The sequence below is a fragment of the Gopherus flavomarginatus genome, chromosome 15 (genome assembly GCF_025201925.1).
Source record: "Gopherus flavomarginatus isolate rGopFla2 chromosome 15, rGopFla2.mat.asm, whole genome shotgun sequence".
NCBI lineage: Eukaryota > Metazoa > Chordata > Testudines > Testudinidae > Gopherus > Gopherus flavomarginatus.
This window is the reverse complement of record NC_066631.1, coordinates 13,589,793-13,615,273: the sequence shown is the minus strand read 5'-3', so window position 1 is coordinate 13,615,273 and position 25,481 is coordinate 13,589,793. Positions and strand designations below refer to the sequence as shown.

The following is a 25,481-nucleotide window of genomic DNA, read 5'->3' as shown; positions in this document are numbered from 1 at the left end:
TGTGTTTAACCATTTGCAGAGAGAATTACAAACCAATGATTGTAGAAATGTTTCATGTCCAGTTGGAGATTGTTAAAATCTTGTTAGTAGTTTATCCCAGAAGTGGGAACTTTTTAATGATTCATAGTGTCAAATTGCCCATAATTCTTATTTCTGTTTCCCTCTACTAGCATGTTTGTATTTTATCTGCAAAGCTCTGGAGAAAGACTGCCAATACAGCAAAGGACTGGTACTGAAGGAGAAGATTTTTGAGGAGCAACCTTGCCTCAGGAAAGACTCATTAAGGATGTTCCTCAAATGGTGAATCTCATTCTTAATCATCCTATAGTTCTTACATTAGAATTTTAGGATAGGAATAGTTCAGAAAGCCTAGTGAGGTCCAACCCTTTACACTAATATAATTGTACCATGTAGTCTCTATCTTCTAAATAAACCTCCCTGGTGTGTTTGGCACTACATTCCATGTTAATTACTTGTTGCAGGAAGAAAACTCTAACTTTTTTTTGTAGTGTTCCAAAATTATTTTAGTTCCCAGACTTTTTAAAATTCCCATTATTGTGTTTTGCTTTTATATATAACTGTATATTTGAAACATATACATCCACATTCCTTGTCTGTTCTTTTCAGGATTTACTTTCCTAATTGAAATCACTTCTTAATTACCACTATTCCAGGGAATTTGACTTGGGACAAGCTCCAGCTGTCCCTAAAGTCAATGTGAAGACTTGCATTGACTTCAGTGAGAATTGTATATGGTTATTAGTTTTGTAAGCTTCTGTGGTATCTGAGATGCAAGACTCCTGTAAGATTATGGGAGCCTTTGAATTATTTATATATATTCTGAGAACTATGTTATTGCAACATTATGGTTGACATTTGTTACTTTATTGTTTGTTATGATAATGCCTAGAAACCCCATTGAAGTTTGGGGTCCCATAGTGCTAAGCATTGTACAAACCTGTAGTTAGAGACTTCTCCCTTCCTTGAAGATCTTATAATCTAAAAGGTGGGAGAAACAGTGACAGAGAATTGAAGTGATTTACCCAAAATCACCAGCAGTTCAACAGCAGAGCCAGGTCTCCTGACTCCCCATCTAACACTCTGTCCATCAGCAAAACTCAAGGAATTCAAAATTAGGATTTTAATTCAACTGTAACTCAGTCCCATTGTGCATCTGTAATACTTTATGTTCCTGCGCATGTTGATAACATCAGTGCCTTAGTATGTTTATGCTATGTGGATGAATTAAAGTGGGATATGAGTCTTGGTGCACATCTGTTGATTCTTTGTTCAGGCATTCAAATAGTTTTTCACATTATAGGCACTGTACTCTACATAGCCTGCAAATTTTGAAACATGAAGTGTGGGGAACCATCTGAAGGGACCCAGATGTATCACTGGCTTTCTTTCTATTTTTTAGAGCATAGCAAACTCTTGAGTGCTCAGCAGCTGAGCATATGAAACGTGATTTGAAAGTTAATTTTTTGTGGACATACAGTTACAGCCTCAAATAATCCTAGGTAGTTAAGGTGGAGTGTGTGCTGGGAAAGAGCAGAAAGGCTGCCAACCCTACTTGGGCTCCTGATGCCTCTTATGGTAGAAGTTTAGTGTAGGGATGGCTTGCTAGCTTGCAAGGAAGGAGCTAGTGAATCTTAAGAGGAAGGGTGATCTTGTTTTTTGACTTGAGTCAGATATACAAAATAAGGGCCTCTGACCTAAACTTTCGGTTGGTTAGTTACTTAGGCCATAATTTAGCAAAGCTTTAAGCACATAAATTCAGCAAAGCATTTAATGATCATTTTTTCCCCACTGTCTGATATCTCAAAAACAATGGAATAAATATTTTTCAAGCTTTCAAAAAATCCACTTCTGGACTGAAAACCTGCAAGAGAATTTTCAACCCCACGTGTTATTTTTGCTGAAACATTGAGTTGCTCAAAATGGGACCATAGAACAAAAGGAGCTTCTCAGCCATAACAATAGCATTGCTGTAATCATTTCACTGCTTTCCTATTCATCTCACACTTTTTAGAAAGTGAAAGAGGAGAATCTGCCTCAAACCATCTAATTTTAGAATGAACTGTGAACAAATGTATATGTGCATTTATATGTGATTACTGTTTTTGTACCCTACGTTAGAGGAGAATCTTAAATTAATCTCTATTTGATATTAAAAAAATAAAACTACCTATGTTGTCTTCCTTTTTCACCACCTCTCAGTGACATGTCAATCCATGATGTGAATGTGAGTGCAGCTGAAACAAGAGCAATCGTAGATGAAGCATTGGAGCTACGTAGAAAGAGGCAAGCTCTAATGGTGCGAGAGAGAGAACCAGATCTTAAGCTTGTCCAGCCAGTTCCCTTTTTCACGTAAGTCATCATAGTCTGTGTTTCAGAGAGTCATGGCCTCGGTTCATTGGAATCTCTTCAGCATGTATTTTTTCTCATTATATATATTTATTTTTTTAAAGTTTCAGTAATCTGTAAGGAGTCTGGCTCTGTTCATGTTTCCAGATTAAAGTTGATACATACCAATTAAAACATGCTGAAACAAAACCACAGTATGAACTAGGAACAAGTAGCTAAATTCAGTATATCTTCACAATAGAAACTTTGAAATTTTCCAGTTTTAATTGGTTTGTATCTGAACTTTAAAACTTTTTTAAATTTTTGTTTTTAATAATTTTACCATTTGGATTATGGAGATTTATAAACAAATAACTGTTTTACAAAAATGTTCTATTGTGCATTTGGATAGTCTAGGAATCCTGTTAGAGTATATTACATGTTTTAAATACGTGTGTTAAAAACTTCTGTGATCTTCTTATTTAGGGCCTGATTCTGACACCCTTATTTGCACTGAATAATTTCCTCTGCAAGTAGTCCAATTTCAGAGCAAGTTACTACTAATTGTGTAAAAGGCTGACAAAAATCTTGCCCTTTCCCATTGAGTATAATGCTAGACCTGAAAATGGTTCATATCAAACTGGGTTAATGTTTTTGGTTTTGAAGTACAAAAATTTCCTCTGCAATGAATGCTTTCTCTGGGTGTGAAGCATATCATGAGCTCCATTTCCCTTCTATTATACTTAATTCTCCTTCCAAATAATGGCTTTAATTTCTGTGATAATGTTGGTCCTGCTCTGTAGTTCAACAGTATGTTCCAAATAGGAAGCAAGAGCTATGAAACATTTGCTCCTGAACTGAAATCTCTAGGGGACAGGGTACCAGAAATAATATTCTCCAGCTTTCTAGTTGTATGACAGATTTTGTCTCCATGAGGAATCTATTCCGCTTACACTGATAAAATCACTTTTGGTACCCTCAGTAATTCTAACCTTCTGTAGCAGAACATCTTTATTGTAATTCCTACATCCTGCAGCAAAGGGGTTTTTAACTGTAATACGGAAGGTTATGTGGTAAAAGCTAATGAACAAATGAATAAATTAAGTGTTAATAAGGTCATGTTGTGATTGTGTGTTTTACATGCAGGTGGAAGTGTCTAGGAGAAAGTTTACTTGCTATGTATCATCATTTGACAACATGTGAGCCTCCTCGACCGAGCCTGGGGAAAAGAATTGACCTCTCAGAGTACCAAGACCCAGTCCAGCACTTGATTCTTTCTCCTACCTCTACTCCTGTCAGTGTTATCCTGCCCAATCCTGTCAGCACTAATCCAGTGGTTACAATAAGTGACCCAGTATTAACTTACACTCCAATGACACCCAGTTTTTCCAGTCATAATGAGAATTTACTGGAACCAGTCATGCCTATAGGTGAGCAAAGTACTTTAGTCTACAATTCCAGATAACACTGTTGTCTTTGCAGAGGTAAACGAGACTGGAAAATTTCTGTTGTCTTTAGAAATGTGTGTTTTCTAAACTGTCTTCTAGCTGATCCAATGCATTTTCAATGTACGTATATTCCAAGTCAGAAAAAGAAAAGTTCAGTCATATAAAGCTGTGATAATCTGTAAAACAATTACTTTAAAAAAGAGAGAGCTGTCTAAATGATCTAGGAGGTACTGGTTAATGATTATCTCCGAGTTCTGTCCATAAATTGGTTTTCTATAGCACTCATCACTGTAGTATCTAATCCCTTCTATTCTTGACTGTGCTGCTGTCTCATGCCTCAGTTTCCCCATCTGTAATATAAGGATCATAATGCCTGGGTGATTTGTGGCTTAATTTTGTTAATACACCTCTACCCCGATATAACGCAACCCGATATAACATAAATTCAGATATAACATGGTAAAGCAGCGCTCTGGGGCGGTAGGGCTGCGCACTCCAGCGGATCAAAGCAAGTTTGATATAACATGGTTTCACCTATAACATGGTAAGATATTTTTGGCTCCCGAGGACAGCGTTATATCGGGATAGAGGTGTATTTGTAAAGCACCTTGAGGCTGTCAGATGAAAGGAACCATAAAAAGACAAAATATTATTACTATTAAATAAGATCAGCCGCTTGGCCTGTTTTAATTCTCTGCTTCCATATGTACTTATTTGTTTGCATGATGATATTCATATTCTCAGATGTTCTAAGGCATATACTGTGTAGGGAGGTGTGTGTGTGTGTGTGTATATATATATATCTATCTATAGTTGTTGTTGTTCACAAGGTTACTAGTCTTTGGTTGATGTTTATGGGAATTTACAGATGTTAGAGCTCTAGGCAGAGTCCTATGTTTTCCTTAAAAGCCACAAAATTGTACTGAAAATTAGAAGATTAAAGGAAAGTCTATTAAAAAACCCAAGTTTTCAACCAGTCTGCTTCTTAGTTCTGACCAGTATTTACATGCCTACAAAACATCATGAATGTCGAACTTAATTTACTTTGTATTCAAATTAAAAGAAGAAAAATTAGAATTTGAGCTATGCATTTCTTAATGAAGAGATGCAATTATTTTTGCACATTGTAATAGAATAAGTAGATTTATATATAAATAGTAAAATCATAGTACTTGTTATTGTCACGGCAGTTCCCAGGTTCCCCATCATGTTTGGTCCTGTAGAAATACAGTGTAGGGTTCTCTATCTGCCTTGACTCAAGTCACTACTGTAACTCTTCCTGTATATCATATTAGCTAATTTTTTATGGTAACTGTTCTGTGAAACCAAACATGATTTAGGCCTAACTGTAGTTTGATCAGTGATAAACATTCTGTTTACGTGGGCTACAAGGCCAACATCAAACCAGAGTGCTGTGTAAATGATGCAAGTTAGTAGGAATTTTGCCATTGTCTTCAGTAGGAACAGAATTGGGTCCTTGATGTTGCCATAGAATAAAGTAAATTTAAAATATTTTTCATAAATCACCATGATATTAAGCAACATTATCCATTGTGTGTTATTTGGCAATTTGAGTTTTGAAAATGTTTGACTCTGTTTTCTAGGTGACACAACTGTTAGTGATAAATCCAAGAAAGGGGTGAAGCGGAGGAGAATTACAGAAGATAGTGGTGAAACTGCAAAAAGGCGGTCTGCTAGAGTCCGAAATACCAAGTGTAAAAAGGAGGAGAAAGTTGACTTTCAAGAACTGTTAGTAAAGTTCCTTCCTTCAAGGTACAGCAGACCTTCACTTGTGATGAGAGTTGTTGGCATTCTGTGAGGACCACAGGCTTTTTTGTTGACCTGCTGGTTATCCACCCAAATCCTCAGAGGTACTGGACTCATGTTACTTATTGAAAGAAATGTGATTCGGTATCTTTTTATAAATTGTGTTAAAACTATTAAAAATAACAGCCATAAAATCAATAAAGCAACAAGTTAATCTCAATAGTGGATTGAATTAAATCATCAATTTAATTAAATCATCAGATTAATACAAAAAATAACAAATTATTATACATTCTGAGGAGGTGGCTATACCATTTGGTTAGAAGTCACAGTTAAAGAGTTTGACAAAAGTCCATCAGTTCTCTCATTTGAATGGTTAAGTATCTTAATATCAAAACCGAATTATTGTCTAATGTCTGGAGTACAACCTCAGATCCAATTATCAAACTTTTCCTCCATAAATTTCAGTCTTGTGTGTTGGCTAACCTTTACCCCCTTCTCCTCCCACCCCTCAAAAATGAGACAGACTATAAAAATACAGACTGCTACAGAACAAGAGAAGTTGGACAAGTAGTCAACTTTGACCAGAAGTGACAGATGACAATCTCAAATCTTTTAAGACTTTGAAACATAGAACACACTGTGTAATTTTTATGAGACAATATTGAGGACTGTTTATCTGAGGCACTTTTCTTTCAAGTGCCTTCCTTGCTTGAGTGTTATGGGTGCTCTCACACACATGCATGCACACAGCTGCACTTTTCATTTCCACATCCTAAAAATAAAAAGTCTAAATGGTCTGGGTCATCTGCCAGCTAATAAGAACAAAAGACAAAAACTGAAAAAGGAAAAATAAGGTATTAAGGTAACAGGGAATTTGCAAACTCCTTCTGCTCTCACAGTCTTCTGGGCACTCTGAGTAAGAGCTGGTTAGTGCAGTCAAGGAATTAAATGATAATGTTCTGCTGGCAAAGTGCGTCTCACTAGCGGGCCTCCTCCTGGGTAAGACTGGCCTGATTATTGATGTTATGAATTCTTCTCCCCCCAGTTGTCCCTCTGGTGTCTTGGGACCGAGAAGATGAGGCTTCTTGGCCTTATCCTTAATTCTTACAGTTTGTAAACTTTACTTACTCTTATCTTGCAGTGCCTCCCTTAAGGTCTTCGAACAAGTCTTGTGCGAGGCCTGCCTTGCAGCCATGCATCTTGGTCCAGTCAGTTTCAAATGAGGTCATCCTTAGCCTTGGTTTTAGGAAAAGTCCTGTTTAGATTAGCAACTTTAAAAATATTCAGTGTTTTACATATTACACAGATCAAGTCTATTACCCCCAAAAATATATAAAAAAATCTGTATGATACCACTTTTGAGGAAGTTGTCATGGTCTTATCATCGTAAAAGGGTATTGAGGTGACATTGTCATTACTTTACAAAAATTTCAACACAAAATCCCTGTAAAAATAGCTGTTTGGAAGAGATGCTCTGCAACAACCAGTCACTCAACATTCATTCATGTGCAAAATTAAAAATAAGTTCAAATTTATGATCAGTTTCATCATATCTATTTCTTATTCTTGAAGCAAGGCAATTAGAATATTTTCCTGTTTCAGAACTGGGCTTTTATAAGTCAAACAGCTTGTCTTCTGGAATCTGTCCCTTGATAGAGAAAAATAACTTGAAAGTAAAGAAATACTTTTTTTTTTCTTTTAAGTTTATGTAAGGTATTCTCATATAGGTTATTTCACTCACTGTTTTCTAGAGAAGAAGCAGAAGCATGTCATGAACGTTTTTGCATAGTTAAGAAGTGGGTATGATTTACACCATATTGGGGCTGTACAGACCCCAATATCATTGTCAATAAATCAAATCAGCATTTTTCATTAAATCAGAAGACATATTTCGTTTTTACATTGATTACTGATTTGAGTGAGATGATTTAAAAAACAAAGATCCTTCTGAAAGGAAAATGTTAAGTTGCATTGCTGAAAGGGTTTGGATCTGCTAGTACTTAAAATAACAGTGCTGATAATACTGTTTTTTGAAAAACAATTCCAAATGTTGTGGAGTAGTCTTGTCAGTTTCTGATGCTTATTTGCTGGGATTTTCTCTTTTCTGTAGGCTGTTTCTTTCCAATTTTAGGTATAGCATGCTTGAGGTTTTTTCCTCTGATGAAGTCTGGGAATAAATGTAAATTTCTGATGATGAACTTCAACTAGGGTACTTCCATTATGAAAATATACATAACACCTACACCTGGCAAGCTATTTGTTATTGAAAGTAATATTCAAACTCTCACAAATACTGTTTTTTACTTGTTTTCACCCCTTTTCACCCAGGCTGAGGAAACTGGATCCAGAGGAAGAGGATGATCCTTTCAATAACTACGAGGTACAATCAGAGATCGAACAAGAGAATTTCCAGCATATTGGACCACATAGACTGTCATTTGACTCTACAACATTCATGGAATCTGGTAGGGTCTTCAGCATATCCATTTTTCTACTTGTTTTCTTTTTCCCTTTAACTGCTTTTTTACTCCCACTTCTTCCGTTTTCTTTCTTTTTGTGAACAAAAGAATGTGTTATTTTAAAGGGTTTATTTTAATAGATCAATTGACTGAGCTTCACTGTATTCATAAATTATTTTTGTGTTTTCATTGGGCTGCTTATTTACTGTGTGTGATCTGTGTTGTGTGCATGATCTCATTTAACCATTTTAGTATAGTCACTTTATTCTGCATAAATTCAAGGCTTCTCCTGCAAAAGGAGAACCACTGTGTCATAAAGGTGTTATGGATGTTCTTTATGCAAGATATGTGCTAAATGTCACAAAGCATTAAAAGTATTATTCTTAGAAGTGAGGCAAGGAATTAAATGTGATTAGTTTCAACAAACAGGTCTCATAGACTTTGTGCTCATCTGCTTTCCAGAGAAGCAAGATGTTCATGAATTCCTATTGGATAACCTGAACAATGGTGGCATCCTGGAACTGATGATGAGATATCTGAAAGTAATCAGCCAGAAGTTCCTCGTGAAGTGGCCATCTGGCTTGTCTGAGGTGGTCCTTAGTATCTACAATAGTTGGAGAAAGCATAGTAGTAATTTGCCCAACCCGTTACTGAGGGATTGTAGCAACCAGCACATCAAGGTAAGGAAACGCTCTATTTTTTGAGCTGCTTAATTTTCCCCATCCACTGTATATTGCTGTGTGTGTCTTGAATGTGGCTAAGCTCAGTGTGGCAGCTCAAGCTCAGGTTGTCCTTCTCATGATCTATGCCTGTCATATTGTTAGCTCTAGTGCTAACTTCAGTCAAAAAAACAACTCTAGTGCACTGCAGCTGGCACTGTTGTTTCTGTCACTAAACTGCTATATCTTACAGAACTTACACATACTTTGATCTTTCACTCTGTGTCTGGAGCTGCCTCTTGCATCTCAAATGGCATGCACACACAGCTTTGTGTTCTGCCTTTAAGGGCTGAGTTGAGGCTGCACCATTCACTGAGCATTTTTTATGGTCTGTGCAGCATTGTTGTTGTTTGGCTCAAAAAATTTTGTGGTTTAGATGCCATACCAAGGTTTCAAGTACAGTAAAAGCTTTTTTAACCGGCATGCTGGAGGAATGGGGGGGAGGGGGTGCTGGTAAATTAAAAATGCTGGTTAACTCAAAGGGAGGGGTTTGGAGTGTGGTGCAGGGGCATGGGAGGGAGTTTGAGTCCAGGAGGGGGCTTGGAGCAGGGGGTTGAGGCATGGGAGGGAACTCGGGATGCCGGATGGGGGCAGGTGGGGCACTCACCTCCAACATCTCCCTGCGAGTGACTCCCCATCCCTTCTGCTCCTGGCAGAGGCGTGGCAAGGCAGCTCTGTAAGCAGGCACGCTGCCTCCATCTGCAGGTGCTGCCCCCCACATGTTCCCATTGGCCACGGTTCCCAGCCAATGGGCTGGGAGCCGCAGAGTCAGCGCTCCGGGAAGGGGGATGGAGGCAGCATGCCTGCAAAGCCACCTGGGTGTGACTTCGCCAGCAGCAGCCGGGACAGGGAGCTGCTTGCGCGAAGCCGCTGGAGGTGAGTGCCTCTCACACCCCAACCCCCTGCTCCAAGTCCCCTCCAGGACCCAAACTCCCTCCCATGGCCCAGCCCCTTGCCGGCCTCTCACCAACCGCACTATAAACCATACTTTCATTGCAGCTCAGAAATGTTAGTTTATAGAATTTGCTGCTTGGTGAAATGCCGGATAAAAGAGCTTTTACTGTACATGGGTTTTAGGATGTCCCTGTTTTAAATAAAACGTATAAACGGTATAGTGACTTAACTAATGGCAAATTGTTGAGCTTGTTTTTTAAAAAATAATTACATCACATAGTGAAAGTACAATGAAAAACTTTTATTTCCTTTTCCAAATACAGGTATATAAATTTCACAAATACAAAACAGAAAAACAAAAATTATACAATAAATTGGAACCCAAAATGGGCCTGGCTTACATGAAAGCACACATTTTAGGTTAAATACTGTACGTGGTACATACAGTAAAAGCGAAATGCTATATTCTTTGTCCACTGGCTGCTGTCTATATTACTGTGTTTTTAAGACATTAGCAAGAAGGATCAGACCTGTAGCTGAAGAGTTCTGACTGAGTATTCATGGTAACTACACTCCCAAATAAATTCCCTCTTTTGCTATTTATCACATTTCAGCTTTTCCATCACCAGCGTATTTAATTCTGTGCAAAATAAAATTGAGCTTTGAAAATAATATCTTGGTGATTTAAAAAAGTAGTGTTGCTGTATCGATATAACATACTCTAAACAATCTACACTAGCATGTATATCTATTGCTATATATATCACTGTTTCATTTATTTGTATATGACTGCTTGATCCTTATTGCTTATATATTAAATTAAAATATCAGAATTACTACATACAACATTATGGATTAGATTTTACACAAATAAATATTAGGAAATTCGAGAGTTCTGATTAATATATATTGCTTCTGAATCTTTCCATTTAACTTTGATTATAAACTGATTTCCAAGATGCCCTTTTGTTTTTGAGTTTCTTTGGGATAGAAGATGACGCCTTTGGGTGTAACAAATGTGCAAGGATTTTAGAGTACAGAGATTTTTGAACCCATGTCAGGAGCTTTCACCCTGTTCAGATGGAGCTGCAGTTACAACCCTAGTTACTGTGAAAAAAATGTAAAAATAATTTTCTCTTTAATCCGCACAACCATGTCTGTAAGAGCTGTAACAGAACATCCAGTGTTATCAGGAACAACAACTATCCATTTTTTTTTTAATCCACCTGTCTTTATGCAGAAAGCATTAATGAGCTGGCAAAACTAGCATATGTGCTCGATCTCCTTGATTTCTACAACTTCTTCAGTATTCATCTCAGCCTTTTGATGGGTTTTTTTCCCAGATGTTCTAACATAAAGTATTAATGATAAAGCAATTTAAAATGGTTGTATTTTAGATTGAGGATGCTGCTCTTTTTCAAGACTGGGCCAACTGTTCCCTTCTTATCTTCTTCCCCAGTAGATTGTCTTATCTTTTCATAAACAGATTTTTTTTATTCCTCTTTCTGTTGTAAAAGGCGGAGGAGGGGTGTCTCTTTAATCCTACTCAGCATCACAGAAAGAGGGAAACCTCCTTTCCTTAGACAGAAGAAAGCCACGATGGCTGTAGCTTGGAAATGGAAATCACAAAAGAGGATTAATTAGAAAGCTTCCTTTCAAGTGAATTGTTAACTTCTTTTTACTTTTCCAAACAAGGTTCTTTATATTCTTCCCTGACCTCTTCATGCCTTCCCTGTAGGATATGATGCTGATGAGTCTTTCTTGCATGGAACTACAACTTGACCAATGGTTGCTGACCAAAGGGAAGAGCTCTTCAGGTGAGAATTGTTTTTTCTCTGCTAGGCTATTCTTACAATGTAAATTAAACTTGTAAGAAATTTTGTGAATCATTCATTAGAATACTGAGCAGTTACTTCTCCAGATGTAGGTCTTAGCAATGGATGTGTACAGTAGTTCATCTTTTTTTATTAGTGTTTGTGTTAGAAGGGTGAGCTGAGTGTTGCAGCTGCTGCACATGGAACTGGTTGCAGAGGGAGAATGTGATTTTATGCTAAACTGTAATAAATTAATTTACAGTTTCCCCTCGAAATTGCCCTTCTGCCACTGTGAACGGAAAGTTTGGTCCTGATTTCCCAGGATCCCATTTTCTCGGGGACTTGTTGCAGCTCTCATTTGCATCCTCCCAGCGAGATCTGTTTGAGGAAGGCTGGCTGGAGTTTGTGGCTCGAGTGTATTGGCTGAAGGCTCGCTTTCTAGCTTTGCAGGTTTGTTTTCATTTTGAGTTCAACAAATAGAATTTTTCACATTTAGCATATTTTTTAAACAAATAGACTTTAGAATTATTATAAGCAGTTGAAGTGGTGGGTATAGTAAGTCATCAACGCACTTGGGTCAAGTAATTCAGGAATATCTTGACTGAGCTCTAATTTGAAGATAAAGTAGAGGTTACATTTGTCTATTTTATTTAGTTTAATTAAATGTCCCTATGGGCATTCAGTAATTAGATAGATGCAAAGGATCTGGCTGTAATTCTTATGCATTGTACCAGCATTCAGTCATTTTGGTACATACACATGTTTTTAAAGTAGTTTGTCTTCAGTCCCCAGAAATAAATTTTGACTGGAGTTATAATGAGCAGCTGCAAGACGCAAACACACTAGCAGACTGAAGCCTGGATTGTAGCTCATAGAATCTGCAATAGAAGCCCAAATAGAACATCCAAAATGCAACTGTCCATCAAGTCAACATTTATGTGTTGTGATTGATGGAGCTTGAGCCTTCTTTTGACAACAATTATTCATTTCACGTACAGATTTTCAAGCAGTTTGTCCTAGACTGATTGCTCAAGTAAACAGTCCAAAGAAAAGTTATTTATTAGATTCCAGACTACTTCGTTATTTTATTTCAAGCCTCAGTTTCTTAAGGCAGGGAAGAAAATGTTTACAGATTGTACTCAAGTCTAAACTGTTGAGAAGAAAAATGTGGGTTTGACTAATCAAACTTTAATCTTTTAATCTTCAATTAATAAAGTACAATATCAGTTAATTTCATATGCACCCACTGAGTAATTCATTTCCCTTTTTATTTTCATATCTCAAAATCCTTCTTTAAGAAATCTATTTAATGAAAAACTGGATTGTTCCATAGAAAAATTAGTGGGGACAGAACCTCCTTCTCATTTATAGACTGTTTAATCATTTTATAAATCTAAAGTAGAGACTCCTTGATAAGTCATTTTATTTTCACTCAAAAATAAAATTTCTTTAAGTTAAAAGGATCTTCTGATTCCCTTTCAAGATGAAGACAATTCAAAATCAACTGTCACTGCACAGTCCCAGTAATTAAGAAACATATAGACTAGACTAATACTCTTTGCTCTATTTCACTGAAAGATAACATTTTTATGACACACATGTAATTCCTCTGTTTCACAACAGATCTAGATATTTCAATTTAAAAAACAAAGATGGAAGTAGAAGGATAATCTGAAACATAAATATACATTTGGAATCAGAACCAACTCCACTTAAACTGAATGCAGGTTGTCCAGTCAAAATGGATTGATCATCTTTATTAAACTGTCTTTATGGCTAGTGCTGTATCCTTTTAGCTTAAGTGAGTTATATTTTCTCCTTCTACAGCCTCTCTTCCTGTCCTGATCCCTCCCTTTTAGGAAAACACAGATCTGTTTAAGATGGACAAAGTGGGTTCCTCACAGTTTTAGTTTATCTTAACCAGTTAGCTGTACATCTCAGTAATGTTAACCAAATTTATGGTTCTGGTCAGCACAAAAGGAAGACTTACTTCTGGATTTCATCTGCCTCCCTTCACTTTCAGAGAGAGAGAGAGAGAATGTTAGTCAATTTATAGAAATACATTTTCCTGCTACGTAACTTGAATATCTAGGTGTCCGATTTCCTCCCCTTCCTCTCTCCTCCCCTTCTCTCCCCCCCGTGATGATGAAGATAACTGGCAGAGTAGACTGGTAAACTGTTTATTGGTGATGACTCTTTTGGTTAATATTTTGATTAGTAAAGTACCCTCTCAAATAATTTGCCTATCTCTCACTGACAGTGTACTCACACAGTTAGTGATTCAACATTGCTTAGCTGCTTTTGAAGAATCTCAGGTAGCATTGTGTGATTTCTTCAAACTGTTTCCACAGGGTGACATGGAGCAGGCATTGGAGAATTATGACATCTGCACTGAAATGCTGCAGAGTTCCACTGCAGTCCAGGCCAAAGCTGGCAATGAACGCAGCATCGTGATCCGATTACCTAACCTCCATGTTGATTCTGTTGTTTCTCTAGAAGAGGTAGGGATCAGTTTGTTTTGGGTTTTTCTGTTTCTAGGTTCATCCAAAATTGAGGATTACAGTCAATGTAATGTGTTTTTGAGACATTTCTAAAGAAGAGCTAAATCTTATGAGAAACTAGAGATTTTATGTGTGTGTGCCATTTTCTTGTGCACAATCCATTTTCTTTTGGGCTGGTAATATGATACTTCTGGAGGGAATCTGAGAGAGAGATGCTAAAGACCAAGTTCCTATGCTCCTTAGAGGCATTTGTTCCCTTTGGGGATAAAAAGCATGTTTTATGATTTAAAAAAAACCAAACTAGTGTGGCTTCTATAGCAACAGTGCTCAGAAACAGTGTCGTAGTTGCAAGACTCATTTCAAAATTACTAGCACTTGCCCTGATGGAAAAGTAGCATGTACAGCATCAGTAGCAACTGTCTTAGAGTGAAGAATATTTTAAAAAACCAGGGTAAAACCAACAATGATTGTGTTTTTATAATTAATTGATTTGAAAACCATCCTTCCCTTTTTTCAGTTAAATGCTTTCTTTATTACTGGTCCCTGCACAATTCAGTCTGCTTAATAAATAGAGTGAAAAAGATTGCTATCAGGGTGCTGCTATACAGCTGTTAGTCATTAGACTAGAGCTTTGTTTTAGAGGGTTTCTTGTGCTTTAATTTCACTGTTGTTCAAATGAATTCTTGCCTTGAGCAGTCAGAATTTTCCAGTAAAACATGCAAATGAATTCATAAATAAAAGTTACTGCTTATAGGGGAGGGCTTCAAATGCAGGCAATGCCATCTCGATTCTAAAGGCTATCCCATGATCGCTATTTCTCATACTTCATCAGAAAAAATGTGAGCTTTTCAGATTTATGGCTTAGATACAAAAAACGATAGTACTAATTTTTTAAAAAATTAAATACAAGTTGGGGTAAGTGATAATGGAGTGGAAGCTTGTCTACTTTCTTCCTTGTCATTTCTCTTCCTTACAGTGCTGTAAACTTTACACATCCTACAGCTATAGCTTTGTTGTTCATAAGAAAAGTCAGTCATTTGCACATAAAGGTGAAATGTAGGTTGAATTGCACCATATGTGACTTTTGCAGATTGACAAGAACTTAAAGTCTCTGGAGAGATGCCAGTCTTTGGAGGAGATCCAGCGACTGCATGAGGCAGGGGATTACAAGGCAGTGGTGCATCTGCTTCGCCCAACCTTGTGCTTTAGTGGCTATGGTAGAGCTAAACATCTGGAATTTGTTATATCTATACCAGAGAGACCAACACAGTTACTTCTTTTGCAGGTTTGTTATGTTTCTTTAAAAAGTTATCTTTCGTGAGGGTTTGAAAGCCCTGCATCTGCTTTAATTCCAAGAGCAACATAAAAAAAGATTTGGAGGGTTAGCATTAATGATGAATTGTGTTGACTTCATTTAAGAAGCAAAACTTGGGGACAGATCCTCAGGTGAAGTAAATTGGCAAAGTTCTGTTGAAGCTTAAACTCACAGTTTAAGCTCTCTGATCAATAAGAGTATGTGTGTGTATAAAATATGCCAATGAATCCTCTCTCTTTCTCTGTATGTGTGACTATATATGTAATGTGTGTGTATGTATATATATATTCATAGAGAGAGAGAGAAAATATGTAGAGAGAGAGAGAGAGAGAGAGAATGGATTCACCTAAACCTCTAAAACCTATCCAGGTTCATTTGAGTTTGAAAACTTTAAGGCTGTATAAACTCAAGTGAACCTGGATCAGTTTTAGAGGTTTATTATGGATGAACCCACTTTACCAATGGCCTGCTATTAGGACTTGGAGTTTTTGTTGCCTGTGACTATTTATATGGTGGTTCCCAAGCTTCCTATGCACCTGAAAGTTGTTAGACAACTGGATGTGAGGCAAGAAGCACTGGTGTGATAACTTCTCATTGGTCTGTCCTGCTTCACAGGCAGGCTGCTGCACCAGCTGTAACCTCCAGGGTGGCTTCACAGCATATTACAAAAGTCCAACCTAGAGGTGATAAAAGTTTAGATCAACATGGTAAGAGCCTTATCTAACAGAAAAGGGTGCCGGATATTGCCCAGTTATAGATATAAAAAAAAGTTCTTGACCGCTGCTGCAATCAGAAAGTACAGGATAGGAGATTAGTCTAGCAAGATCAGAAGATTATGCGCTACCATGACAATTAAGGGACAGATGTCCTCTGCTGAGGAAGCATGAAGCTGTCTGTCAGTTCCTTAGTCTTTCCTCTCTGCTGGCTATTTTTACTGCTAGTTTGACTGAAGTGAGCCTGGGCCAGTTACTTTTCGTCCACATTCCTATTTTGTTGTGATAGTGGGACATTGGATCTTGTTTTCCATACTCAACAAGAAAGAATCTTAGAGCTGGGGATCATAAAAATACTTTGAGCATCGTAGCCTTTATCATTATATGAGCTTGTTTTCTAAACCAGTAATAAAATAGTAGCATGGGTCCACAGTGACTCAGACTCTGATTCTATTGAACCTCCATACATGGCGGTATATGTCTCTTCGTATTCAGAGAATGGGACTCAGTGTTGCTTCCCTGATGACACTCAGTTGAGGAGAATGGGTTCTGGGGTCTCTTGTGTTGTCCTTTTTATGTTACATTTAGAAACTTCATACTGGTATCTCAGTAGAGTAAACATTAGCTGCAAACTGTGTGCCTTCTTCCATTCTCCTTTCCCCTTTATTGTGCTTTTATGCTTTGAAATAAACTTTAGATCCATATAACATTTTTTTCATGTTAACGTTCGCTAGGATTCCCTGCTGAAACAGAAGGATTACAGGCAATGTTTTGAATGCTCTGAAGTTGCCTTGAATGAAGCAATTCAGCAGATGATTAACATGACAGTAGCTTCTGCTAAAGAAGAGTGGGTTGCTACAGTAACACAGCTGCTCACAGGGATTGATCGCTCACTGTCATCAGACAGCAGCATCCTGAAGGAATCTTCTGTAACACTGAGCCTCATTCGGCTAACAAACAACCTCATTCAGGTAACCTGTTCACCTACACTAGCAAGCAGCCACTGTGCGCTACAGATCTTTTTTTAGGCATGATACAGCTGCTGCCTGGACTGCCACCCACTTGCAGAGTGTCTCTTGGGTTACATTTCTATGTGGGCTGTTTCCTTTCACACTCTTAGTTTTCACTGCAAGATGTCAGATGCACTGAGAATCTCTTCTGAAATCAGTAATGGCAGCTAATTCTGAGCACTGTCTCTGCTGAAATGAGCAAGGAATAGTAATAAGGTGGCTCAGGGAGCAGTACTGCTGGCTATGACTCTGTTTCTAGGGACAGCAGTGCAAGGTTTGGTCCAGCTGGCTGGGCCCAGTTTGTTTCCGGCACAGATCTTGCTGCATATTTCTGCCATTCACACGAGGGATGGTAAGAAAGATCCTATGAACTTTAGGAACAGAGTACAGTCAGTTGATATTGTTGGTATGTTACATCATTCAACTGAGATGCTAGTAGCTCTGGCAGCTGATCAGTTCTTTAGATTCTTATACAGATATAGGACGTGAGTCAGAATTGGGAATCTGATGATTATGAGGGGTATTTTCATCCTCATTCCTGTTTCCCTTGCTCTTAAGGACAGAATTAATTAAATGATGGTTATTACCTCTTTCCAGTTTTAAAATTACAGGCAATATTTAGCCTTTTTGTAGATGTTCTTCTGAAATTTTGAAAACTGTTTACTTTACTCCTGAACTTCTCATTTAAGTGCCACAAGTGCCAGAATTGTAAGCTACTTTCAATATTATTTCCTCTTCAAAGACCCAAGCTTGCTAATTGCTGTCTGCAACATTCTGAGTGCCCTCAATTGTCATCAACTTCAGTGGTAGCTGAGGTCACTTGCACCTTGCACAATCTGACCCTAAGGCTTTAGAGCAATGTGCACAATGATGCCTATTTGGGTCACTGGTTAAACTGCAGGAATTTCTTGTAATACCATAAATATTTTTACAGATAAGAACAAATATATACAGTTTATATGCATAAAATATATCTCCAAGTATAATATAATAAAATAAGGAATTTCCAGAAGTTTTAAAAACACCTGTCATTGTTTCAGTAACTGGGGCTGTTATCTTGTTGTAAGGTTAGGGCTACTGTTTTAATGATGGGGCATTGTACTGCTCACCAAGAGGCTGTCTCCCCTGAGGTAAATTGAGCATTACAAATCAGTTTCCCATTTGCAGTGTGGGGGAAAGAAAATCAGAGAATTTCAAATTTACTAGAGGTAAATCCCTTAATTTGTTTTGGTTTATAGTAGAGGGTTTTCCAGAAAGTTTTAACTGTACCTGAATTTTCTCAATCCTACATCATTTCAAAAAATTGTCAAAATGCTAACTTCCTATTTATTTTATGCCAAATTGATTGCTTCTTTGTTGTTGTTGTTGTTGTTTTTAATTGCTTCTTGATTATCAGGGGGGTTATTTTTTTAGTTACTGATTAGACACTTAAAATTGTATAGGGACACATTCTCATTTAGAAATAGATATAGCTGTTGGAATGCCTTTCATGTTACGGTGGAGTTCTCCTTCAAAGAGACTTTAATATTAGAAGTCGAGAGTTGGGTTTTATTTCTTACATTAACGAAAACGGAGATGATGATAATACTCTTACATATATCTTTTCATCTGTAGCTCTGTGTCCTTTACAAAGGATTGTAAGTATCATTGCTCCCACTTTTCAGTTGGTGAAACTGAGGCACAGAGAGTTGATTTAACTTGTGCTACTAATTTCTATCAGAATCAAGAGATTAACCTTCTTTTCTGAGGCCTTTGTCTCTCCATCCTTCCTGAGATGTTCAATAGGATGTAAAAATCAGAATAAAATACAAATGTTCTGAGTTTATGGATGTTTGTTCATTTTACTTTTGAGAGGCCAAAGGAAAAGCATAAGTTCCATAAAAACATACTATCTATGGAATGTGTTACTAAAGCCTATACTTCTCTGACTATCACAGTCCATTTCCTGAATAGCAACTCTACCTGGTGAACTGAAAAAGGACACTGTTTTTACTAACAGATTTGTAACGTTGCAGTGTGGTCCGCAATGCATGCTTTTACTACACACTATAGAGTAGTCAAATATGCTTCAGTAGATGCAGCTTTCAGTAGAGCTCTTCTGGCATATGTTCTGGAGAAGGGACATAGAGGGAAAGCCATACAAATCCCTTTTCTTTCAGCTGTTGTCTTTTCTGTTTCAAGAATAGACAATTTTTCACAGGTAAATGATAATGGTATTTCTCTAACAGACTGTCTGTCACACACACCCCCATCCATTATTTTTAGTCTGTTTGTTGTTATGCGTTATTCACTAGTTAACTACTCTTTCTGAAATGTATCTCATCAGGGGAATCTGTTTATAATTCCTAGTTGGATGTATCTGGCTACAAGATTTTCATTTTATTTAAATTTGGTGGAACTATCTTTTGTCCAGTTTCATTCTGAGCAGGTATGTCTTACCTTCCAGGGTGCAAATACATCTCTTTGTAGTCATTGCTAACAGGAGCCTTGATGCAGCTACGGCTAGTGTTAAAAAATTCTGCTGTTCCCTTAGTCATTTGCACTTGTTCTAGTGTGATATTAATACAAATGTACCTAGTTAGAAAATGACCTTACAGGTAAGAAAAATGGGCTTTTCCCATATTATCAAATTCTGGAAGTTGTGAGTGTCTTCTCCTTTTTAGTACTTTCAAGCCAAGCCAACACAAGAAGCAAAGCTACTTAAATTTAGATTTTGTTCGTGTATGAATAGATGCACTGCCAGCTGAGGCATCTGGACATGTGTAAATCCTTTTTCTAATGTGTATAATCGGCATCATATATTTCTTTATTAGATTATAGATTGCAGCATGGCAATCCAGGAGGAAGCCAAAGAACCATATGTCTCGTCAGTGCTTCCCTGGATTATTTTGCACCGAATCATCCAGCATGAAGAAGATGCCTTCCGATCCCTTTGCTGTCAGCAGCAGCAGTCCCAAAGCCAGGGTGAGGAAGGTAATAGTCTAATTTGTCAATGTTATATGTTGTTAAAACATTGCTCCTTATCCTTTTCCTCTTTGGCATGTGTATGGAAAATGGCTGGCGTTCCTTTGTCCCCTTCACTGAGTGAGTCTCCAATCCTCATTTCCTCATCACAGCGGACAGTAATTCTGAGGAAAGGTTTCCTTACCAAAACATGGAGAAATAAGTGTCTAGGTAGATTAGCTCAGTTTTGTACTTAGGAGATATAATTACTGGCATCTTTCTTCCAGTGAGTCCTGACACGCCTGTGCTCCCTCCTTCCCTCATGTTACTGAACACTGCTCATGAGTACCTAGGAAGAAGATCTTGGTGTTGTAACTCAGAGGGTGCCCTTCTCAAATTCTATGTGAGTATCAATGCCTAAATATTAAACGTATATATTTTTTTTAATTTCTTTTTTCTCCTGTTCCCTACCCCCATATACATATATTGGAATGGCCATTTTATCCTAGGTAATGAAGTAGTTAAGGATTGCTCTTCCAAGCTGTTATCCATCATAGTCTGAAAAAGTCATCTGGCTTTCCTAGACAGACAAAACATGTCATTTGCCTGGGATAACAGACTGTCTTATGTTAACTCATTAACTGTTCATTATTCATTCACTATACATTTCTTTGAAACTGTAAAGCACTGAATAAGGGTTATTACTGATTTACCTGAAAAAATTATTCTCTTTCATCAGCCTGTATTCTCAGTGATCAACACAAGGTTCAAATTATGCAACTGAAGTTTTAATAAAGCAATGGTGGGTACTGTAATTTTTAAAAAAAAAAAAGAAAAGGAGGAAGAGAGAGAAAAAGAATTAAACAAACTGTGGTTTTCTGAAGTTAGTGGAAACCACGTTAATGAATGGTATCGTCACCATCCATCAACATTACTTGTAACCTGATGACTGAGCATGATATTGCTTTTTTTTTTTTTCTTTATTGTGCTATGGTCCAGATCTCTGGTACAAAGGGCACTTGCTGCTTTGCAGTTTAGGAGCAGAACCAGACCTGTGGTTCATCCAGATCTTCCTGCTGCAGAGTTTTGCTGAAACTTTGTTTCGAGTTTCTGAATAACTTTTTGGCTCAATAGTGTGTCTTATTTCCCTGCCATCTCCTTGGGCTGTTTTTTTCCCTTTTTGGAGAAATTGTCCCCCCAGCTCTACTTCTCCCTTTGAGACATTTGCAGTAGCTGGCACCCCTACAGGCTTCAGAGGAGACAGATAGATGAAGGAAAGCCAAAAGCAAGGTCTGTGTGCCTCCTCTGCCTATTGAGTATCACGTTGGAGAACGCAGCCAGCTCTGTGGGCAAGATGCAGTTTCTCTCAGCTCAGTCTGAGCAGGTTTGCCTTTGCTGCCATTCCCTGGGCATGAGGGATAGAAGAGGCCAGCTCTGCTGGGCAAGACATGTGCATTGTCTCAACAGCTTAGTCCAGGTGGGCTCACTTCTGTCCCCCTCCCCCAGGCAGGAAAGGAGGCAGCTAGGATTAGAAAAACAGCTCCAGGGGTAAGCAGCTTCCCCCCTACCCCCAACTCCATGAGGGGAATGATGCCAGAATGGCATCATGCCTTTGTCTCTAGAGTCCTCACCAGCAGCATGCTGCTGACTGCAGAATTCAGCCACCTCATACCCCTCAGTCTCTCCTCAAGCCATGAATGGAGGACACTGGATACAACATGGGTGCTGCTGGACACCAGAGAACCTGATAAGGGACCTTCATGCCCAGCTCCCTTCCCCTGCTGCTACCTTTACAACAGGCTTCCCAGCTGTTCTATGCTGCCAGGCTGGAGCCCTCTAAGGAAATACAGACATGTCAGGCCCATGTGTTTCCGATGCAGTAAACAGGAGTCCAGTCCATCCTGAATTCCAGACCGGTACTGAAAGGGGGCTTATATGGGGGAGGAGAGACAGTCAGTCCAGCCTCTTTGAGGGCAGAGGGAGTGCTAGTCTCTAAATATTTTTGGGTTGAAAGACGGTTTCAAATTTGCATCTTCCTCTAAAGCAGGATTATAGGAAAAAATACCCAAAGGTGAAATAAATAAATAAAATTAGTGCTGGTTTCCCTGCTCATGTTCCTGGAGTACAGCAACAGATAATCCTCAGCACCCAGTTCCCTTGTTCATATTCATGGAGTTCAGCACAGCAGTTCAGTGCAGAAAAGACAGGGCCACAGAGATGCACTGATTCTGTGGGCATGCAAACACGCACACACACGGGGAATTCTCCTGTGGGGAGGAAGTCCAACTGTCCACATCAGAATTTGATGCTCAAAAAATAAAATGTGTATTTTAAGACAGACCAAAAAAAAAAGACTCTTTCAGGTGGAGTTCTGTGAAACTATACTAGGACATCTGCAGCTGCCCTAGATGATAATTTAATAATTCTAGGTTGATCTGGGGAAGAAATAGATTTTGTTCACCTTGTCCGTGGATCATTGCTTAGTCCCTGCTGTCTTACAGGGAGACTTTTCTTCATTGTATTCATGTTACAGCTAGATAGTATTATAGAACCCAGGAGTGGACTTTAAGGCACTACTACTGCAGTATTAATAGATGACAGGAGGGCTGTCAGATCACTACTGACTTTTATGATGATATATAGTGGTTTGTTTAATGCTGGGGAGAAGAAATCTCCTATGGGCAGCAGTAGAATTTTTGTCGGCAGATTATTGCTTCCTTTTATCCTCCTAGAATTTAGAAGGTGCATCACTTACAGGTAGATTAGCACCCGACATGCAATTGTGTGCTCTGAAACAAACCCTAAATTACCGATCCTAGAGTCATCAAATACTTTTAACAAAAGCCATATTTAACATTTGTAACTTATTACAAGTAGTCAGTAGTATAGCTTTCAGAGCCAAAAAGGCGTTGAAAGGCTGAAAATCAGGAAGATATTCCAGTGGGGAAGAAAACATTAGAAGATAAAATAGCCTTCACAAAGTGGTTTGAGTATTGGCCTGCTAAACCCAAGGTTGAGAGTTCAGTCCTCGAAAGGGGGCCATTTAGGGATCTGGGACAAAAAAAATTGGATGATTTAGTTGGGGATGGGTCCTGCTTTGAGCAGTGGGTTGGACTAGATGACCTTCTGAGGTCCTTTCCAACTCTGATATTCTATGATTGAAGTATGCTATACACAGGTATGTGTTTTACACAATATCCCATCAGTAGTAAATTATCACCATCTGTAGGTGAACCATCTGCTGGCACAGATTTCATTTCTGGTGGCTGCAGGATATTGTGGAACAGAAACTGTTAATATGGCGTTAATACGTCTACTATAGCCACAGTTTGAATCATTCATTACAAATATCATTCTGAATTGTTGCTAAGAATGAATATTATTAAAAGCTGAGCAAGCGCACAGGAGGGTTGAAACGCAAGGTCTGTAGGCAGAGGCCTGCAATATTTTAGCTTAGCTATTTTAGGCCTTGGCGCTAAGAAATGCTGACATATGTAAGTGACTAAAGAATAACCCGATGCCCTAAGATTATGGGAAAAGAGGTACCAAGTGGCAAGAAATTAGCCAGAAGATTAATTTTAAATCATAAAAATGCTGTAAAGGCGAATCTTGTGTCCAACATGTATCTTAACCACATGATACTGGTTGTGTGTTAATGCTAACAAGAATAAAGAGAGCCTACACAGTCTATAGAAATTGAGGTACCTGTAGTTTCTTGAGGACAGTTGGTGGTTAAACCAGTCTTTCATAAAGGGGCAGAATCAAAAACACGGCTTGCTCTTGGTGAAAATGTCTGTCAATGACCCTGAAAAATCAAGACCCTCACAAAAATGTTCCCTTTAGGAGTCTTACTGAAAGATCTCATAGAGCCACCTTTTTTACTCTTCATCCTTCTATTGCAGATTTGTCCCAAAAATGTCATAGAACTAGGTATGATCCTTAAAGGGGCAGCGGGGGGGAGGCGCTAGAGAGATGGAGGGGCAGCTGATGGCTACCCTCTTCTTCCACTTATAGCTGTGGAGTGAGAGCTGATCAGTTGCAACCAAGAAAGATACATTTGCAATATATATTCACACTGTGCTTTTTTGGGATAATATTTGTTTACATTTTGTATGCAAAACTGACATTGGCTTTAGCCTTCTGGTAAACTGTTAATGCAGCCCTTGGTGTCTTAATATGTGAACATCCTTACTCTGGTACATAGTTAAAGGTTTTCTTTAGAAAAGGCTTTCCTGTTCTCCATTATCTGGCCTGCAGAATTACAGAACTTCCAGGGCCGCCCAGAGGATTCAGGGGGCCTGGGGCAAAGCCAGGGAGCTGCGGCGCTTGTACTCACACAGCGGCGGTCCGGGACTTCGGCAGCATTTCGGCGGTGCGGGGCCCTTCAGTTGGTCCATGTCTTTGGTGGCACTGAAGGGCCCCCCCGCTGCCAAAATGCTGCTGAAGACCCGGAGCAACTGAAGGGCCCCCCGCTGCCAAAATGCCGCCAGAGATCCGGACTGCCGCCAGGCCAGGGCTCGTGGGGCATTTCAGTGGTGGGGGGCCCTTCAGTCGCTCTGTGTCTTTGGCAGCACTGAAGGCCCCCCCCCCCCCGCCGAAATGCTGGCCGAAGACCCAGACCACCTCTGGGCCAGGGCTTGCGGGGCCCCTGGGGCAAATTGCCCCACTTGCGGGCGGCCCTGAGAACTTCAGGCTGTAATTGGTGTTACATTTTCATTGAGAATCTATAAATGATTTTTGTAGGTTCAAATGGAACTTCCAGACCTAAGAGGATTTGTAAATATGTAGCATAAACTTTGCGATCAAGCTTAGAAGCTCTTTTGTCCAATCTCAGACAAATGATATATCCTCTTATCAGTCAAGATTAGGTTTTCCCATCTCTAAACGCTCACTGGCAAGATGGATAATTTTCTCTATTAGAGAATTATTTCATATAACATGGCTCCTTCCCACCTGTGGTGGAGCTCACTCATCTAGAACTGTTGATACCTGTTGGGTTGAGATTTGGAAAGTTCTGTTAACTGATGTTTGTGAGATCTGTCAAACTTCCAGTAGACATTACAGACTCCTCTGAGATTCAGTCTTCCCAGCAATAATCTAGCTGCCTTCTTTGAGCCCTAGTGTATAAATAGCTCATGGTATCCTACATGTGTAGTTAAAATAGTATGGTTGAAAAGGAGGAGTTACTGTGCAAGACAACTCCTTTTCTCTTTTTGCCTGAATTTCATTAATTATCCCAGGTATTCCTCCACATTCTCTGAACTGGGGACCCTTTTTTCTAATTTTTCTGTGTCTTTGGTGGTGATATTCTTCCTGAATGTCAGGGCTGGTAAAATGTAATGCGTTTGTTAGAGTAAACCACCTAAATATGCAGAGGGTAATGAGAGCACTTTTCAATGACTTAAGAAGTTGGGAACATCAAGTTGAGATACTGTCTTCAGTAAATGAAACTGGAAGAGAACATAAGTATCACAAATACAGAAGGTAAAAGAATGGTATTAGGTTACAGTGTAATGGAAATGGACATATTACAAAAGTGATGAGCATGC

The 25,481-nt window shown here is 38.7% G+C and overlaps 1 protein-coding gene across 4 annotated transcripts in view; it reads left to right on the top strand.

The window, feature by feature from the left end:
- Positions 1-25,481, top strand: part of CABIN1 (calcineurin binding protein 1) — a 244,437-nt gene that overhangs the window by 12,905 nt on the left and 206,051 nt on the right. For all 4 annotated transcript variants that reach the window (XM_050924449.1, XM_050924450.1, XM_050924448.1 and 1 more), the window contains exons 7-19: positions 171-300; positions 2,221-2,370; positions 3,493-3,776; positions 5,399-5,567; positions 7,893-8,029; positions 8,486-8,703; positions 11,375-11,453; positions 11,713-11,900; positions 13,802-13,951; positions 15,042-15,236; positions 16,714-16,950; positions 19,803-19,962; positions 20,220-20,335. In XM_050924449.1, the coding sequence (XP_050780406.1) occupies positions 171-300; positions 2,221-2,370; positions 3,493-3,776; positions 5,399-5,567; positions 7,893-8,029; positions 8,486-8,703; positions 11,375-11,453; positions 11,713-11,900; positions 13,802-13,951; positions 15,042-15,236; positions 16,714-16,950; positions 19,803-19,962; positions 20,220-20,335 (2,213 nt within the window). The remainder of the gene's footprint in view (positions 1-170; positions 301-2,220; positions 2,371-3,492; positions 3,777-5,398; positions 5,568-7,892; positions 8,030-8,485; positions 8,704-11,374; positions 11,454-11,712; positions 11,901-13,801; positions 13,952-15,041; positions 15,237-16,713; positions 16,951-19,802; positions 19,963-20,219; positions 20,336-25,481) is intronic.